This window comes from Balearica regulorum, chromosome 22 (genome assembly GCF_011004875.1).
Source record: "Balearica regulorum gibbericeps isolate bBalReg1 chromosome 22, bBalReg1.pri, whole genome shotgun sequence".
NCBI lineage: Eukaryota > Metazoa > Chordata > Aves > Gruiformes > Gruidae > Balearica > Balearica regulorum.
The window spans coordinates 5,924,260-5,943,284 of NC_046205.1; the positions used below are offsets into that span (position 1 = coordinate 5,924,260).

Genomic DNA, 19,025 nt, shown 5'->3' on the forward strand with positions numbered 1-19,025 from the left:
AGCCGATGAGTTCAGGGGCAAAGAGGGATTGGCAGGAATTGGGGAGCTATGGGGGGGCGAGCAGCCATGAACACCCCGAGTTCACCGGGGGGGGCCGGGCCTGGGGCAGCAGCGGGGCCGATGCTTGGGGAGGGTCAAGGATTTTCTGGGCACCGCATCGGCGTCAGGGCACGGGAGGGCTGGGCGTCGGGTGCTTCTGCTCCCTGGGGAACACCCACAAGGGGTTAAACGCCTTTCTTATACACAATTATAAATTGCTGTCTGTGGAGTCTGACTTTATGCACAGAAACTCTGATTGCTCAAATTGTAGATTGCCTCTTGACATTAATTACTATGTAAATCCGGCAGATTAACATTGTCAGATGATGAGTGGCAAGTTTCACTTGCAGCCAGACTCCCAGGAGCTTGGCTGTTGCAGAAGTTGCCATAGCAATTTTTTCCTCTTGGAAAAAACGATAATAAAATAAAACCAAACTAAAACAGTGCATCCCTGTGCTCCCACCCAAGCGCTGGTGCTTTCCCCGCTGTGCCCTGGTGCCTCATCCAGACCCCGTTAGAGCAGGAGATGAAGTTGCATTTTGACCATCAGTGGATTTAACGCTCTTCAAGCGCTCGTCTGGCTCCTCGTAGTGCTTGATGCCTAAACGACCGTGCTGGGGAAGATCATCGCCGCTCCTGCACAGGTACAGCTGGGATCGCTCTGCACGCCCCTCGTGCCGGCTGGGCACGGCGCAGCAGTGCCGTGGAGCCCGGCGGGTGATGTGGCTGCCTTTGGGGGAGAAGAGCTGCAGCTGCCCCTCTGTGTCCACTTGAGGAGAGGATTTCATTTTGTTATCTTGGTTCCCGAAACCAAACAGTGAAAAGAAAAGAAAAGAAAAAACCTTTTCACTTGAAATTAAAGATGCATGAGCAGAATTGAGCAGGGCTGCTCACCACAGAGTCAAGAGGCTTTGAAGGTGAGCTGCGAAGCTCGCGAAATAAATTGATAAACTGCCTCAGATCTCTGGTCAGGAGCAGAACAGGCAGACAGCTTCAAAACTCACTAAATCTGGGGGTGCTTTGAACTGGTCCCCCCCCCAGCCCAGTGCCCCTGGCATGTGTCAGCCCCTGGGACTGGCAGGTGAGTCCCGGTACCCCGAGATGCTGCCAGGAGCTGAGTCCACTCTGGTCCAAGACATCCCTGCCAGGGCTCCCGTCGTGCCCTCCCACAGGTTCCCCAGCTCCTCGGGGACTGAAATGGGGGTGTAAAACGGGGGGTCCTGGGCACGGGACCGCCAGAGCTTTGTCCCCGTGTCTTGGCTGAGGGGTGGTGGGGGCTAGCCCTGCGCGGCTGGGTGTCCCCAAAGAGCTTCCCCCGTGTCACCCCCCTGCTCGCTGGAGCAGCCGCGGCAGCTCAGGGTGTTTCACGGTCACGTTTATCTGCTGGGGGGTCACTCAGCAGTGCTGAGCGAGGAGCTGTTTGTCCCTGCGCCTCCCCCGGCACGCCCTGACACCAGCAGCGCGCCTTTCCCGGGGGATGGACCCAGGACCCGCTCTCGGCAGACGGGGCAGGGGACAGGGCTAAAACGTGGCACCTTGTCCTTCAGGGAGGTGTGACCTTTGGGTGCCTCGAGCACATGCTCCTCCTCATCCCGCTGGCAGGCACTGCCGCCTGCCAGCCCCCTTCATCCCCGGCACTGACCCTCTCCCCCATATCCATGTGGGTGAGGATGTCTACGGTGGTCCTCAGGGTGAGGGACTCGGTGTTTCATCGTGCCCCAGCACCTTCTCCTGGGCTTGGGCAAGGACCCTGCTGCTGCAAACTGGCTCCCACCAGGCTGTCAAAATATCTTCATCTTATTAACACAAACCAATCCATTAACACCAATTACTGCACTTGTTGAGGAGGGATGTTGTAATTAAAGCTGCCCGTTGTCCAGGCGAGGGCTCTCCTGCATCGCTCTGCGGTGCTGGGGACACCCACTGAGCAACCCCTCTGGGGCCACGGGTATCCCTGGGGCAGCGATGCTCCTGGCTCAGCGATGCCCCAGCCCTGGCCCCAGGGCCCCCAGACCTCCCCAAATACTGCTCCTCCCCCAGCACTGAGCGCTTAGGGCCGGGGACAGAGCCCAGCGTATCGCACGGGGCTGGGTGGGCTCCATGGCATTCGTCACCAGTGTGTCCCCTGAGGGATGTTGCATGACAGAGGTTGTTTATTGCCTTTGAAAGGCAAGAATATGTTTCTCATCCATGTCATACTTCTAAAAATACCAGACGTGTTGCCCCGGCTTTCCTCTTGTGCGCTAATGACAGCTGAGGAGCGACATCTGTATCATAATAGATGAGAAACAAATTCCTCTTTACCCCCAGAGAAGGCTGATTATTTTACTAGCAAGCTACATTAAAAAATGCCTTGTGACACAAAGTAACATTAATGTCAGGAAACGGCAGTGCGGTGCCTCCGGGGAGTCCCGCTCCTGTCACCCTGATTAAATTAGTGTGTGTCTTCCCCCCACATCCAGCTGCCCCATCAATATTCATGCCGGAGCCGCTCCTGGGGTGCGCTGCCGGGCCAAGGCTGTTACTGCCTGATCGCGGCGATAAAACGCCAGTCAGAGATGAAGCGGCCTCAACCACGGGGTACGGGAGCGGATCCAGGAGCGGTTGCCCTTGGTGGTGCAGGAGCATCCCTCGCTCGGGGCTGGCGGCGGGGCAGGGATGCTGCAGACCTGCAGCCCAGGGCTGCCTGGGGCCGTGCTCCGCAGGGGACTCCTGCTCTGTCCATGAGGCCTTCCCACAGCGAAAGACAATTAACAGGGTGGAATGAAAACATGCCAAACCCCATAGGTTTGACTCTGCGTTTCTCACTTCCAAAAGCCCCAGCCCACGGGAATTCACTGGGGCTCCCTGGCTGGAAACCCCCTGCCTGGACCTGAAGCCACCACGCGTCTCTCCTGCAGGTGGGAGCTGCGATTCAGGTCTCCTGCTTTATGCAAGAAGATAATTATGCTCTGCTGGGATTTGCAAAATTCATAGCTATAAATTTCTCCCAGGAAAGAAGGTGCTGTAACTCATGGAGAATCAAATGCCAAAATGCTGCTAAGGCAAGGCCAGCAAGAGCTTTAATTGCCCCAGTGAATCAGCGTCGTCCTGGGTTTCCGAAACCATCACCACTTCTCCACCCCATGAACGCCCCTTTGGCAGCCCAGCCTGGGGTTGTCCCTCGCTGCCCGAGGGGTCCCACCCCGCACGGGGGTCCCTGCACCCCCACAGCGGGATGCTTGGTCTGCAGCCCAGGGCAAAACGGTGGCGAGTGCAGGATGCGGGTGCAGGATGCGGGTGCAAGATGTGCCCTGCGCAGACCTGTCCTGCTGCTGGTGTTCGCAGGCAGCACGGGCTGGGCTTTGCGTTTCTGAAGGCATTCCTAAACCCGTGGTTCCGGACCCCTCTCTCCACCCCCAGCCCCGAGGTCCCTCTCCGAGGCCCAGCCCTGGCTCAGCAGTTTGTCCCCGTTGCATATCGTTCAGCTGTGCGCGGTTCAAGGCCGTAACTTCTCCTGGACTTAATAGCAGCATCTCCGTATATCTCCATGAAAGGAAAGCGCAGGCTAAATACGCCCCAGGGAGACGGCAGATATACTGCCGGCATTACCAGCTGCTGGGAGCACTGCTAATGTGAGATAATTATTCCATAACTCTGCTCGCTGCTGCAGCCGGGTTGGTTAACGAGTGAGAACGGGCCCAGGGTGATTTAAGGAGCTGTGAAGGGGCTGCCCTTGTGCTGGGCTGTCTGAAAGGTGCTGACCTGCTTGGGTGAGGATGCTGGGACCTTGCTGTGCCCTCATGGGAGGGGCAGCCCACCCAAAGCATCGCCCCTGTCCCAGGTGATCCCAGCTCCATCCTCAGTTTGGGTCTGACTTGCAAGAGGACAAAGTAGTGGTTTATTTCAGGAGTTTCCCTGGATGTCCCTTCCTCTGTGACAGCCTCCCTCCAGGTCAGTGCCCTGTTCTGGTGATTTATTTTGGCTGGTAACACACGTGCCACGCAGCACATTGATTTCCAGACACATGCATGTGCAGCTCCCAATGGGACACTGAACAAGCTCCCTGTGCATTTTGCTCTACGTTCCCTGCTGCCTGCTCTCGTTGCTGTAAAATGGGTGACGGCAGCAGGATTTGCCCCAGCAATGCCGAGAGATGGCCGTTCCACTTGGGAGAAGATCACCCGACAATTGCACGGTCCCTGTGGGTGCCCTCGCCCCCATCCTGCCCTGTTTGCCTTGCAGGGCTGCTGGCAGGCAGCGTGCGGTTTCTGTGCAGGCAGGGATTTTGCCAAGGGATCCGGGCGCAGCAGCGAGCGCTGGCTGGGCTCAGCACGTGCTGCCGGGCAAGCGCTGACGTTGCCCCTGATTGCCATCAGCCCCCCACCGCAGCGTGCAGTTGTGTCGGCTCCCGCCAGCCCCGTGGTCAGTGCAGTTAACAACCTTTTTAAAAATTGACTCCCTGGGAACATGTTATTCCAGGATTCCAGCCATTAAGGGCTTGTTAATATTTATGAAATAATTAATAGATGCACCTATGTTCTTTAATAACTCATTTAAAATTGTGCTATGAAGTGCAATCTGCTCAGAGGAGGTAACGCGCATTCTGCAGTAGAGTAGCTAGGAGCATGGAGGGGCTGTTAATTATGTATTAAACATACACATATATATTACACAAAGTTATGAAAAACTAAAGGCATTTAATTTAAGAAATAATGAGGCAAGTTCTGCTACCTGGAGACCTGTTTTAAAGAGCCAACTGGCTTTGGAGCTCTCTCCAAGGAAAACCATTCCCAGGGGGCACCTGGCCCCATTGCGGTGGGGCAGGCAGGGCCCCCCGCGGGTCTCTGCCGAGGCCGCCCGGTGCCGCTGTGCACGCGTGGTGTACACACACATACACACAAAGCTTTGCAGGAGCTTTTTGGACAGCGGCTCCTCTCCATCAGCATGAGATGCTCTTTACTCCGGGGACCCACGTGCAGCCGTCCCCACGCGTGGGCTGAGGGTCCCTGGAGCTGCAGCGTGCCGGGCTGGAGGCACCAGCAGTGAGCACGCGCTTCTACCCAAACAGTGATCTATATTTTCAATTTTCCAAAAGATTATGTTTTCATCTTAAAAGATGTTGTCTCTTGTTTTTTGACCTGAATAAAGTGAGAGATAATAGAATCCAGATGAAATATATATCTATATTAATCTTACACAGAAAGAGCTTTCTCTGAGCTTCCAGGTGCTGCAGCAGGAGTGGATCCGGTGTGTAATCAGACGGCCACCTTTATCTGAGCAATTTCCACTCTGCTTTAACAGGATTAAGTGCTGCTGTGGGATACAGCCACCCCTAGTGTGCAGCCTGCCGGCGCAGAGCGGGGAGCCCGTCCAGGTATGATGGCGTGTAAAACCTCGAGGGTGCATGTTCCCACGCACGCGGCCATGGGGGGTGCGCGCGTGACCCTGCCACCTCCGGCCACCCAAAGGTGACACTGGGGGGTTGACGGCAGCTCTGCCTCCAGGCTGGGGCCCCGCGGGGTGATGCTGCGCTGAGCAGGGTGATGCTGCGCTGAGCAGGGTGATGCTGTCTCAGCACTTGGAGGGCACTTTCAAGGTGGTTTTTGGAGCAGAGAAAGCTGCTGGGAGCTCGGCGGGGGCTGCCCCATCCCCAGCTGGGTTAGATCCTAACTGCCTTCTCAGTGCAGGAGAGAGGGTTCACATTGCCTTGTGTCTGCTCAGGTTCCTCCTGCAATTTGCATTTCAAAGCATCTCCTGCCTGTCCTACCTGGGCAGAGTGTCCCGGATGGGCAGGCTGTCGTGCAGGCGCTCCCATCCCCACAGGTGGTCGGGGCGAGGGGCACCCCGCACCCATCGCAGGCACCCTTTCCTGCCGGGGACGGCCTTGGCTCCCCCAGCCCCAGAGCAGAGCCAGGCATGGCGGTGGCTCCGGCCAGCAGCGAGCTGCAGCCGCCTCCTTCACCAACTGGGAGGGGGAGAAATTGGATTCAGAAGCAGCGAATGCAGTTCCCCAGAATGGATGTACATTTTCATTATACTTATATGCTGAGTAATTGGTGGTAATACAAGAGATATGGGCAGTATCATTATAGACCAGGCTATGCTGGAGATGTATTATCATCATCTGTCATTATCTGGGCTTCCTTGTGGCTGCTAAAATTGTAGAACATGATTTTAATAACCCTGGAAGGCAAGAATCATTTTTCTTTTGTCACTTAACAACTTGGCCTCATTCACTGATACCTTTAAATAAGAAGGGGGGGATTAATTTCTAGTGGAATAAATGCAGACCTGGTTGTTTTCTTCTCTCTTCATTTGTAAAGGTGCCCCAGCGAAGCCTGACAGCTTTCAAGGAAATTGCAGATAATGGGGGCAGGCCATCAGCGTGGTGCAGGGTGCACAGGAGCACCCAGAGGCGGACGATGCTGACGACCATGCCAGCCCTGGGGCCCTCGCCTCGAGCTCCTCGCTGACGAGCAAAGAAACGCAGCGGCAGCCCCGTCCGGGCTGTGGCATCGTGCCCCTGGGCAGAGCACTGCCGGCTGCTGGAAAGCACAGTGTGAGCCCAGGAGGGTTTTCCCAGGCTCGGCCGAGGACTGAGCAGGCGCCAGTTCCAGCGGGACCGTTGCAGGTGCCTGTGGCATCCCCGGAGCTGCCTCGGCCGCTGCACTCGGGGCAGCACGATGACCCGTGGGACCCCGGCGCTGCAGAGGTGTCCCCGGAGAACTGCCCTTCCCAAGCCCCGGGAGGCAGCTCCATCCAGCAGCCCGGGGTGGGGATCGGTGGCGGAGCCCCCGGCTTGCTGCCTCCTTGGGGCCACCTCCCTCCGCTGAGTCCCCCCGTGAAACAGGTAGAAGGAAGCGAACCAAGGGGAGAGATAAGGGCAGGGAGACCGGCTCAGCACCGCCTCGACTCCCTCTGCTGCAGACTCATGGCAAAAGTGGATCGAAGGGGAAAGACCTTAATCCATCTCGCCAGAAAAGCCTAGTGAAATTAATTGGAATTGGCAGAAAACAAGCCAGCCCAGGCGTGTGACAACAGCAGCGGAGGTGACGTCCCTGGCACGCTGCTCCTGGGATAAGGCCTGTCCTGCCGCAGGGAGGGGGTGGCCCCAGCCTGGTTTGTAGCTTTGGTCCCTGTCCCCATGCCCAGAGCACTTGGCTGCGGTGACTCCGGCAGCGGGGGCTCGACTCTGCACAGGCTTCCTGGCAGGCTGCACGGCATGCCGCGGTGCCGGGGGCTCGCCGGCGGGGACGGTCCAGGCACCCCAACCCCTCGGTCTCCCCTCGCAGGGCACAAACACGGCTGGTTTTCAGGAGCCGGAGGAGCTGCGTCACTCCTGACCCGCGTGGACACCGTCGGGGTTCGCGAGTTTGAGAGTGTTTCATTTGTTACTCCCCTTGGCTGTGGAAAAAGCCAGCAGCAGGAGAGGGACAAATCAAATTACAAGCCAGCTAATGAAAATAATGGGGAATAAAGCACTTTTGGAGGCTGCTTGGTTGGATTCCTATTTCCGTGTGTCACTGGATTTAAATCAGTGATGTTTATAGCCCTGGAGAAGGAGTCATTTAATTGCCCTTTGTGATTAGCTGCAACTCAATTGACCATGAATTTCTTGCTCTTGCAGACCTGAGCCTTTTGCAGATGAGAGGTGGCCGGCTCCGAGCTGGGCTCCAGCCCCACGGCTGCTCCCACCCCCCCCTTGCTGGAGCTCCCAAAGCCCTCCCGGCCCTTGCAGCTTTCCAAGCGTAAAAGGGACGGGGGATGCCGAGGGTGGTCCCGCAGAGCGCAGCCGGGATGGTGTATTTATACAGTGGGAGCAAGCGGGGATCTGTTGGGAGGGGTTTGCCCCGTTCCCTGCAACGGTCCGGCCGCTCCGACTGCGAGCGGCTGTCAGCGCCTGCCTGGGCTAACGGCCTCCCTTTGCAGCTATTGACTCTGAGTAAATAATCTCCAGCTATATTTTTCTCCCGATAAAAGCTGGTTTTTTTCTATTATTGTCAGGGGTGTTTATTAGAGCAGAAAAATAATCGCGCTGTGCTCGCAGCCTGATTGCTGGGAAGTGTCAGAAGTCAGGCGTGCAGCCCTGGCAGCTGGGATCAAACGTGCTGCTGGGTGCTGCGGTCGTGGGGGGGTGAGGGTGCAGGGGCGGCACGAAAATCCCCCTGCCCGGCTGGTTTGATGAGGGGCAGCATCGAAGGGAAATTTCTTTTCAGCAATGGTAGAGGGAGAAGACGCTCTGCACGTCTGAGCTCTGGAGCGTCTCGGCAAAAGGGAGTGGGAATTTCCAGGAGTGTCGGGGGATCAGGGGCTGGTACAGGACTCGACCATCAGACACGGAGAGGTTCCTCTGCTGCAGACACCCACGACAGAGCCAGTAATTTAGGGACATGCCAGTTTTACGTGGTCCCAGGGAAGATGTCTCCCCCATCCAACCGAAGGACCGCTTTCCCACGCTGGAGCTGCAGCCCCTTGGCATCCTTTTGGCACCTCGCAGATTAGAGATGAATAATGGCAGGCAGCACAGGCAGCTGTCTGCCCCTCTCGCCCTGTCCTCCCCCTCCCTGTGCCCACCAGGGACTCCCCAGATCCCTGCAACACAGAAAATTAATCCTCCTGCCTCATTAATTACAGTAATGTGTCAGGAGCCTTGTTCAAGGTCAGCCTCTCAGCCCTCTGTAATCAATTCTCTCCAATTTGCAGCCGCCGCGCTGGGGAGGAGCTGGGTGGCAGCAGCGGGAACGAGCACCATGGGTGTCCCCAGTGCCCCCCGGGGACCGGGTGACTGGAGCCTGCGGGCACAGGAGGGTCCCGGCCAGGTTCCCCTCCCCAGGGCAGCTCTGTGTTGGCAGCCTGGGCTCCCTGTGTCCCATCGTGTCCCCCCCCCCCCGTGCTGCCATCCCGAGCCGAGGGTCTCCTCCCTGTCACCTGGGCGGTTTGGCCTGGAGCCCTCTGCTCCCTCCCCATTGCTGATGGCTGAACAAGGCGGTTTGTTTGAATTAATCATGTTGGATGGCAATTAAACAGCTCTCCTTATCTGTTAGTGGCTGCAGCAGGCTTTGCACTTAGATCTTGCACCTTACATGACTGGCAATATTTTATTTTTTTAGGGAAGAAAAGAAGAAAGGGAAGATCTCTTTTGGGAGGCCAGTTCTTGCTGACAGCTGAGCTGATACAAACCGGTAATGTACTTTATTCTGCTTAATAGCAATGATCGGCCCAGCAGGGATTAAATCAGAGGTGCTGATAACACGCCTGGGAAACGGAGACATCCCTGCCTGTGGCCTCCAGTGCTACCTGTGGATTGCGACTAGAGCGGCCCGAGGGGTCTGGCCATGCCGCTGGGCTGCTGCCCGGTGCCATCGGTCCCTGTCCCACGCGCTGCAACCCGGGAAAAGCCCTGTGGCCGCTTCCCCTTTTGCCTTCCCCCTCGTCAGGCGGCCCTGGGCGGAGGGCGGGGGGGTCTCTTGCGCCATGGGCTGGGAGCCCACTGCCCCGCCGCTCACCCCAAAACGTGCCCCATCCGGGCCACGAGCGCCCACCCTCCCTCCAGCCTGCGCTCCCCGGTCTGTCCCGTGTGGCCCCGTGTCACCACCTGCCTCTGCACCGTCACAGCCTCATCCCGCGGGACCCTCCGTCCCAGCCAGCTCTCACACCTCCCCCTCCCCACGCATCCTCCTGCCCAGCCCCTCCGTGGCCGCTCCGCCGCGCTGGCCGGGACCCCGTGGCTCGGGCTGTGGGTGCCCTGCAGGGATGGTGCCCTGCCTCTTGTCCCCTGTCCCATCCCAGGGACGGGATCTGTGGGCTTGTGAGAGTGACTCAGGGCCGAAGGGGAACCAAGAGCTGGTAACGGCAGCAATGTACTGTCATGGGCGCACGTCTGCCCCATCCCTGATCTCGGGAAGGGGCCGCTGCCCCGGGTGCAGAACAGGGAGCCGTGCCGAGAGCCGTGCGCCGACAGTTTGGCTCGGAGACTCCTCAGGGACAAACCCTTTCCCTGCGGAGCACGGGCGAGGTGAGCCCGGGGGCAGGCGTGCAAGGGGGTGGGATGCACGGTCCCCTCCGCACACCAGGATGTGGGATCCCATCGCACGTACCCCGTGGCGGGGCCCCATCGGTGGCGCAGGGAGGGCAGCGCTTGTTTGTGTCCAGCTGGGCGTTTGCAGCTCCGCTGCCCTCCTGTTCCCACGGAGATGCCCACGTCGCCATGGCTACCTGCGGATATTCCTGCTCCGGCTGGTAAACAGCCTGCAAGCCACGCTTCCGTCCCAAAATACTGGGGGTTGCTACACCCCAGGGAAATGTTGCAAGGGCAGCTCCCCCACCCCAGGCCAGCGGCTGTGGGAATCGGCCCCGTGCCCCAGCCCGGGGAGACGTGCCCCCACACCGCCCCTGCGAGCAGCCCAGCCGCTCCGGGCAGGGGGCTGCGGCCCCGGGCTGGGGAGTTTTGGTGGAAAAACCTTTGCTCAGACTGTCAGGCCATCTCCCTCCGGCCAGCAGCCCGGCTCTGCGGGTGGCGATGCTGGGAGCACATCTCCCCTGGGCTGTTCTCCCACGGTCGCGGGCCACCCTGTCCGCTGGGGTGTCGGGGTGGCCTCGCAGTTGTTTGGAGCATGGGGTTGCGTGAGTGCTGGGTAATGCACCGCTGGAGGTGAAACACGTGCTACAAATCCCGTAGTAAACAGCTGTTTGCACAACAGCTGCCTCCATGGTGAAGGCTGCGAGTGCGTCACGGGTTGGGCAATCCCTGTTTACCCCCATGTTCCAGTCCCATCTTGCGGGACGCAGGGTTCCCAGCAGTGCCAGCTTGGCACGGGTGGGCAGAGCTGCCCGTCATCCCAGCAGTGAGCCCCCCAGGGTGCCTGGGCAGGGCCCTGGGCAAAAGGCCGCTGGAAAAACCCGGGTTAATGGTCGTTATGGGGAGGTACCAGCGGGAAGGTCGGGTCTTGGGTTGCCCTTGGGGCATCTCACAGGGCCCCTCGTTCTGGGGCGAGCTGGACTGTGTGGTGGGACCACGGACAACTTGGGCCAAACGGGGCTTCACAGGGCAGCCCTGCCCAGGGCCGGGCTTTAGGAGATAGCCCAGGCCTGGCTGCAAGGGGCAGCGGTGCTGTCCCGGGACCGGGGCCAGGAGAGGGCTGGAGGATGGGAGGATGAGCCCAGTGCCCTGTGGTGAGCGCCCAGTGAGAACACGGGGCTGGGCTGGGGGATGCAATCCACGCTGGAAGCCACAGCTGGGTTTGCTTCCTGCCCTCTGAGTCCCACATCCCGCAGCCCGTGTTCCCCTGCTGTCCCCCCCCAGCCCAGCCCTGTGGCCCCAGAGCAGTCGCAGCAAGGAGCCGGCTGTGCCACATCCCGACTGTGCCACGTCCTGGCTGCCGGAGCGGGCAGGGTGGGAGGCTGGGTGCTGCTCCCCACCGCTGGATGTGTGTGTGCTGCTGGGCTTTCCTTCCTGCGGCGAGCGAGGCGGTCACAGCCTTCAGGGAAGTGTTTTGCAATCACCTTCTTCAGAGAGTCACAGCAATTAACGGCACTGTTTTTGAGGAACTAACGGTGAAAGCAGCATGTTAGCAAACGGGCTGAGCACGGCAAGCTGCTGGGAGCCAGAGGCCGGTGCTCGGAGCGGGTGGTGAGCAGCGGCCAGACGTACCAGGCACGGAGGTGAGGTGGGATGGAGGCGAGGTGGGATGGAGGGAGGTGGGATGGGGCATAGAGTGCTTGAGTCCGGCTGAGCACCCTGCCTGTGGCTGTGTAAGCTGCTCTGTCCTGTCCCCTACCTGCGACAGCCGCATGTGCCAGGTGCTCGGGGGTGGCTGCTCCCCCATTTCCCACAATTGAGTCCCTCGTCTTCCTCTAGATGTTGGCTCAGGGGGGAGAGCAGCTGTGGGCACCCATGGGTGGGTGCAGCATGGGCAGCCCCTCCGGTGACAAGTGCCTGGCACCACCGAGGATGCAGCTGGGACTGACCCGGGGCAGAGGGTGAGCCGGCGGCCAGGCAGGACAGAGGCAGCCGCTGCTCCCGGGGCCGTTCCCCGCAGCAGGAAGGGGGTGCAGCGGGGGGGGGGGGGGCAGCACAGAGGAGGGGGTGAAGGCAAGACCCCGAGGCCCCACAGCTCTGGCCAGCCCCGCTGCGCTGCCGTCGTTCATTTGTTTCCCCCTTTCAGCTTATCAGCCCTCTATGGCCCCAAGCCCCAGCGCTAACCCTCCCCGAAACCGCAAATCTCTGCCCGGCAGAGGCTGAAGATACCTGAGATAAAATCAGCCCGTGCCTGTGGCCAGCGACGGGGCGTTGCGCCCCAGGATCGGGGTGCACGGGGCCAAGAGCCGGTGGCAGGTTGTGCCGCAGGGGCCCTCGCCTCACCGCTGCGCTTTTCCACGCCAGCGCCTGCGGCAGCGCTGGCTGCCGAGCCCGGGGGCGGAGGTGTCAGCAGTGCAGAAGGGCTGCGGGGGAGAGGCTGCCTCTGACGGCAAAAGGACATTTTGCTCCAGGAAGCATCAGTGACAGTGGCAACACGGCCCCTCCAGCCCGCCTCATCCCCAGCCCCTTCCCGACCCGCCAGGACCAGCTGCTTTCTCCATTCCAGGTGATGCCCAAGCCACGGAGGAGATCATGGCCAGGCGCAGTGCCGGGACGCCCTTCCTGCTGCGGCTCTCCCTGCTCCTGCTCCTCTGCCCGGGTGGTGAGTGGGGCCCGTCCTGTCCCGCAGCGGCGTGCCCCGCGCCGCCCCTGTGCACCCAGCGCCCATCCTGACCGGCCGGGGCCGTGGAGCGCAGGGGCTGCTGCGGGCGGGCTGGAGCACAAGCGGTGCGGTGGGAGCTGGCAGGATGGGGCCCGGCGCGTGCCGGCAGGCTTGCCCAACGCCCGGCTCTTCCTCTCCAGTGGCTGTGGGGCCCGTCTAAGGGAAGAGGCACTTGACCCTCTGTCCTGCCTGGGTGCCAAGGAGCTGAGATGGCTTCGTCACGGCCGTGCCCTGGATGTGACACATTTTTCCTGCCTGCAGGGACCCTGGGCTGTGCCTCGGTGGCTGTGGGCTCATCCGTCGTGCCCCTGGGTTCGGCTGTCACGGCATCCTGCGCCATCCGAAGCGAGCTCTGCCGCGGCTTGGAGCAGAGAAAGGTCCGGATCACCTGGATGCTGGACAACGAGCCCATGGCCGGGAGCCAGCACAAGGACCCAGGGGGCATGGAGGTGTCCAACCTCACCCTGCCCCAGTTCAACCGCACGCAGGCCAAGCTGTGGTGCTGGGTGGAGTGGAACGGGACCAAGCAGCGCGTTGGCATGGCCGAGATCAGGGCTGGCTGTAAGTCTGCTGCCACCACGGGTCACCCATGGGTGCACACGTGCACTTGACAGAGGTGCAGCCTGGCACCGGGGTTCCCACGTCTCCTCCCCAACACACATCTACCCCAGCGAGATGGGCAAAGCCGCCGGGGCGGGAGCAGCAGCCGAGGCCGATGGCCGATGGAGGCTGTTTTGGGGCTCTGCCCGGCCACGTCTCAGCACACCGGTGCCCAGCGGGCAGGCGGTGGGGCAGGGCAGGTTTGGGGAGCGGTGGTGGGGCAGCGGGGCTCTGCGCAGCCAGGACAGGCGCTTCGCTCAGGCTCTTCCCCGGCCACTCTCTCCCAGACCCGCCTGCCAAACCCTTCAACCTCAGCTGCGTCCTGAACCTCAGCGACTATGGGCTGACGTGCCAGTGGGAGCAGGGAGCCAACAGCCACCTCCCCACCAACATCGTGCTGAAGTGTGCCACGTAAGCCTTGGGGGGTGACACGGTCCCCGGTGTCTGGCCCTCACCCTCTGCCAAACCATGTGGCAAGCCTCCTCCTCCACCGGAGGGTCCCCCTGAGCCCCCCCCCCCTCTGCCACAGGAGCAGAGCCCAGGCGGTGACAGGCTGCACCCCGCAAGGCGGCCGCAGCCGCTGCACGGTGCCACGCCAGCTGCTCCAGCTCTACCGGGAAATGGAGATCTGGGTGTCTGCCACCAACGCGCTGGGCACGGCCGAGTCGGAGCATCTCTGCATCGACCCCATGGATGTCGGTGAGTGGCAGCCGGAGCCGCCTGCCTCACGCAGAGGTCAGGGGCTGGGGAAACTCATCAGCAGTGCGAGAGGGATATTAGAGTGCCATTAAAGCACGTCGGGCTTTTAGGTCATATTTTACGGGCAGGTTCCCGTGATAAATGGCTTGCCGGGATGAATAGGTGCCAAAGCCACATTACAGATTGAGCAGCGTGTGCCGGCGGGTTATGAGCCGCCGGTTGACCTGCTGCACTCTACAACTCTCTCCAGCAATTGATTACCCATTTATTCAGGAGTTCTATTAATAATATATCCAGCTCCTATAAACTATTTATAAAAGGAACCTTCCCAGACGGTGCGACTCGTCCTCCCTGCTCCGCACCCAGGGAAGGGCTGCCCACAACCAGCTGAGCCCTCCCATGGCCGCACTGGGCTCTCACCCCCTGGCAGACCCAAACGTGTGGCTTTCCTGGCCGTGTACCGGACCCCGGGTCCCGCAGGATCTTTTTCCTACATAGGCATTAACCTGGCCCGGAGCCCGGGCTGCAGAGCAGTGCCGGTGCTGTGCTTCCAAGCATCACCCTGTGCCCGGGGCACGCACTGCCTCCCATCCCCTGCCACAAGCTGTTCTAAATGTTTCGGAGTGGTTTCTCCCCACCCTCACCTTGGGGTCCGGGCAGGCCAGCACCCTGGCTGCGGCTCATGGTGTTAACAACGTCCCCGTGCGAGGCTGTGGCCCTGCGCACCGCCTGTCACCGCGTCTCTCCAGCTTTCTCCCTGGCTCTTCCTCCAGCCAAGCTGGACCCCCCGGCCCTGCAGAGCGTCCAGTCCATCCCCTTCCAGACCGACTGCGTCACCCTGGCCTGGGAGGTGGCCCGCAGCAACGCGCACATGGAGCTGCAGTGCGAGCTGCGCTACCGGGTGTCCGAGGACCCCGCCTGGACGCTGGTGAGCGATGATGGGGCAGCGGCACCGGGGAGGGCGAGCGAACAGGAGCCAGGACCCTCCCCTCTGCTCCGAGCTCTGCCAGGTCTTCTGCAATGGCAGCGGCAGGGGTGCCCGCATGGGGGGTGGGCAGCAAGGTGCCCCCTCACATGCCCTGTGCAGCACCCACACCGGGGTTGGGCCCTGCGCTGCCTGCGCCCCTGCAGCCGGCCCCTGCTCGAGGCAGGAGCCAGCACAGCCCTCGCTCTGGCTGCCACCAGGTCACCGGCATCGTCGGCCAGGCCGGCACCACACAGTGCTGCGGCTTCCTCTTCGGCACACGGTACCACTTCCAGATGCGGTGCCGGCGGAGCTCGGCACGGGGCTACTGGAGCGAGTGGAGCCCAGGCAGGAACTACACCACCCATGAGAAAGGTGGGTGTGGAGTCACTCAGGGGGTCCCCTCTGCCCGGCCAGGCAGCACAGCCGCAGTGGCGTGGCCACGCTCGCCCCTCTCAGCTCCCTGCCCGCCCTTCTCCCGTTGCAGCCCCCACGGGGAAGCTGGACGCGTGGTGGAGTGCTCAGCCAGCCGGGGCGGCCGGGCAGCTGGAGGTGCAGCTGCGCTGGAAGGTGAGCACGGGCAGGGGTGGGGGCACGGGGGCTGCTGGGGCATCACCCCGGGGACCGAGCACCCCCGCACACCCTGCCTGTGCCCAGGCCCCACGGCGGCAGGAAGCAAACGGACGAGTGCTGGGCTACCACGTCACCCTGAGCCCCAGGAGGAGGGGCAAAGACCCCCCCAAGGACCCCTCCACCATCTGCAACACCACCCACACCCAGTGCAACTTCTCCGTGACGGCAGGGACCAGGAGGGTCTATCTCTCAGCCTACAATGCCGCCGGCGAGTCTGCAGCAACCGAGGTCATGCTCCTGGAGAGGAAAGGTGAGGGCAGTGCAGACCTCCTGGGTCCAAAACCTCCACGTGCCCCCCACTGGGGCTCTGCACACACACCCCCCAGCACCTCCATGAGCTCTCAAACTGGGTGCTGCTCCCTCACCCTGCCATGGGGGAGACACCTCCCTGAGTTTGCGACTGGGGGGCTCCCGAGCAGGCTGCCCACGGGCTGCACAGCCAGGGTGAGGAGCAGGGCAGGTGCCTGGGCAGGGGCTGGGGGTGATGCGGTGGGGATGCTCCCCTCTCCTGTCATCCCCGCTGGTTGTCTCCATGCAGGGCAGCCCCTGGCCAGGCTGCGGGCCGTACCCAGGGGTGAGCGCAGCCTCTGGGTGCGCTGGGAGGCACCGCCGGCCCCAGCAGTTGCTTACGTCCTGGAGTGGCAGCGGGTGTCCTCGGAGCCCGGCTGCTGCAGCACCCGCTGGCAGATGGAGCGTGACGGGGCTGCCACCACGGCCCTCATCCAGGGTAAGCCGGGGGCTGCTGGGGGGTCCCTGCCCTCCTGGTCGGCTGTGTGGGAGGGTTCGTACCAGAGGGCTGGCACCCCTCCTGACTGCCCCAGCACCAAACCCTGCCCTGCGCCCACGCCACACCCTCCCCCCTTCCTCTGGATCCACCCCCGGGGTACGACACAGGGCAGGCGGGCTGGGGCTGCGGGGCAGGCGCAGGGCAGCCAGGGGTTCTTGGCAGCCAGAGCCCTGAACCCCTCACCCACCCTGCTCTCTGTTGCAGATGGCATTGAGCCTTTCCAGCGGTACAACATCTCAGTGTACCCGCTCTACAAGGACTTCATCGGGGCACCCATCCACACCGCAGCCTACTCCAAGCAGAAGGGTATGTGTGCTCCCAGCAGCCGCCCTCGGGGCCCCGGGGGCTCGTCCCACACCACCAAGCCTTTGCCTTTCGAAAAGGAAAGCCAGCCTTCCTCCCACATGCCCCTAATTCAAGGGCTGTGCAGAATTGCTCAGCCCACTGGGCTGGGTCTTGGCTCACCCCCGAAGGTGCTCTCAGCTGGACCGAGCCCCACAGGGCCGGGCCTGACACCCACACCTCAGGAGCAGCACTCAGCACTCAGCGCATCCCCCCGCTGGTCCCTCACCCTGAGGCAGTGGTTCTGCACAGCGCCTGGTCACTTGTCCTGCTCCGTTTCAGCACCATCCTACGCCCCGAAGCTCCATCTGAAGAGCATCGGCAAGTCGGATGCTGAGCTGTGCTGGGAGCCGGTGCCCGTTGAGATGCAGAATGGTTTTATCACCAGCTACACCATCTTCTGGGCCAACAGCACCGCGGAAGTGTCCAGTGAGTCCTGCCCGTGCCACCACCGGCCCTGCCCTCCGTCCCACCTCGATGCGTTGGGTGGGGACATCTGCAGACTCCGAGCCCTCAGAGAGGGTCAGGGGGTGTGTGGGTCCCATGCGGGCCCCTTGCCAGCAGAGACACAAGGGGCCGTGCTGGTGAGGGGCAACTGCAGAGCAGCCCCTGCCGTGCCAACAGCCCCCGCATTTCCCCAGGCGCCACCGTGAATCCCTCTCTCAGCTCCTTCGTCATCCGGGAGCTGAAGCCATCGACCCTGTACAAAGTGCACATCATGGCATCCACGGCTGCCGGCGGCACCAATGGCACCAGCCTGACCCTGGTGACCATGGTGCTAGGTGAGGGGGTGCAGCCACCCGGGGGGTGCAGGGATGGGAGGGGACCCGCCAGACCAGCCCTGTGGTACAGAACGGCCCCAGGTGCCCCACCACAGTTCCCTGTGACCTTCCCCCCTGCCCATTTTCCAGATGACATTGAAATCCAGTTCCTCTTCCTGACCCTGGCGCTGATCTTTGTCCTGCTTATACTTTTGCTCATCTGCTTCCAGAAGAACGGGCGGTGAGTACCGAGAGCCGCTGTGGGCTGGACCGGCCCTGCAGCGGGCTGGGCTGCCCTGGGAGTCCCTGTCCCCAGTGGCCGCGGTGGCCCTGGCCACAGCCCCGCTGCTGGAGGGACGGGGTAGACGTGGGGAGCGGTGCCGTCCCTCCACGAGCTCGGCAGGAGCAAGGCCAGCCCCAAGGCTGCCGGTTTCAGGCCTCCTCGCTGAGTCTCCTCGTCCTGTGGCCGCCAGGGTGAAGCAGCAGTTCTGGCCCAGCGTCCCCGACCCCGCCAACAGCAGCCTGGGCAAGTGGGTGCCAGCAGAGCTGCAGCAGGTGAGACCTGGACGGCTGCTCCCCCGGCCCCTGCTCCCCACCCGGGCACCGCTCGGCACGGGGGACACGGCACCCGGGGTGCAAGGCCACGCTGGGGTGGGGAATGGGGAACAGGGGTGCAGGGAGCTTCCCTCGTGTGGTGCTGACCGCACTGCCTTCCCCCAGGAGCCTCTGCGGGTCGCCGGTGTGAGGGAGCCCGGCCTGGCGACCATTTCTACCGTCACAGTGCTCGAAAGGGCGGCGGGGAAGCTGCCGTCCGCCTGGGGCAAGGAGCTTTCCACCGAGACCACCGGCACCTTCCCGGCCCTGCCCCAGCCCTACGTGCGGCAGGAGGCACCGCGCACGCCGGGCCGCGGCTGGGCCGCAACGGAGCCACGCCAAGGCCCCGGCGGGAGCGGGGAGGCCGTCCAGTACGCGCGGGTGGTGGGCGACGGGTACAAGGGCCAGCAGCACGCCCCGCCTCGCCTCTACCTGCGCTCCAGCTCCACACAGCCCCTGCTCGACCCCAGCCCCAGCCCCAAGCCCTACGAGAACCTCTGGTTCCCCGGGGCAGAGCCTCACGGCTGCCCAGCGGATGGGGGCTGCCCCGAGGAGCTGCCCGCCACCTTCCCCCTGCTGCAGGGCCTCCGCATCAGCGGGATTGAAGAGCTCCACGACTGCCGGACGTTTTAGCGCCGGGGGCCGGGCAGCGCTAACGGACCCAGCCCCGGGGCCTGCGGGTGGCCCGGGCCGGGCCTGGCGCCGCCCGACGGGGGCCCGGCTCCCTCGGCCGGTGACTGTGTGCGTCCCCTCCCGCCTCCCTCTCTTCTGCCGCAATAAACGGGGACGCGCTGAGAACGGCCCAGGACGCCTCTGCGGCGGGACGAGCCCGGGGCGGCCGACGGGGAGCGACCCCCCGGCCGGGGCTCGGGGTGGCGGGGAGT

The 19,025-nt window shown here is 62.4% G+C and overlaps 1 protein-coding gene across 2 annotated transcripts; it reads left to right on the forward strand.

The window, feature by feature from the left end:
- Window positions 1-11,538: 11,538 nt before the first annotated feature.
- CSF3R (colony stimulating factor 3 receptor) lies at window positions 11,539-18,936 on the forward strand. 2 transcript variants are annotated; one of them, XM_075773836.1, is made up of 16 exons: window positions 11,539-11,682; window positions 12,606-12,701; window positions 13,023-13,322; window positions 13,649-13,772; window positions 13,891-14,060; window positions 14,834-14,988; window positions 15,246-15,399; window positions 15,512-15,594; window positions 15,682-15,907; window positions 16,196-16,384; window positions 16,649-16,750; window positions 17,069-17,215; window positions 17,428-17,568; window positions 17,698-17,788; window positions 18,021-18,102; window positions 18,268-18,936. In XM_075773836.1, the coding sequence occupies exons 2-16, from the start codon at window positions 12,632-12,634 to the stop codon at window positions 18,772-18,774; spliced, it is 2,541 nt and encodes an 846-aa protein (XP_075629951.1). In that variant the 5' UTR covers window positions 11,539-11,682; window positions 12,606-12,631; the 3' UTR covers window positions 18,775-18,936. The 2 variants fall into 2 exon arrangements, with proteins under 2 accessions (XP_075629951.1, XP_075629952.1); XM_075773837.1 differs by having other exon boundaries at window positions 11,545-11,682; window positions 12,606-12,698.
- Window positions 18,937-19,025: the final 89 nt, after the last annotated feature.

Bases quoted from the DNA above. Each gene is read 5' to 3' on its own strand.
- CSF3R (XM_075773836.1), top strand. From the start codon at position 12,632: ATGGCCAGGCGCAGTGCCGGGACGCCCTTCCTGCTGCGGCTCTCCCTG. The intron at 13,773-13,890 runs GTAAGCCTTGGG...CCTCTGCCACAG, and splicing joins ATCGTGCTGAAGTGTGCCAC to GAGCAGAGCCCAGGCGGTGA. The intron at 14,989-15,245 runs GTGAGCGATGAT...GGCTGCCACCAG, and splicing joins AGGACCCCGCCTGGACGCTG to GTCACCGGCATCGTCGGCCA.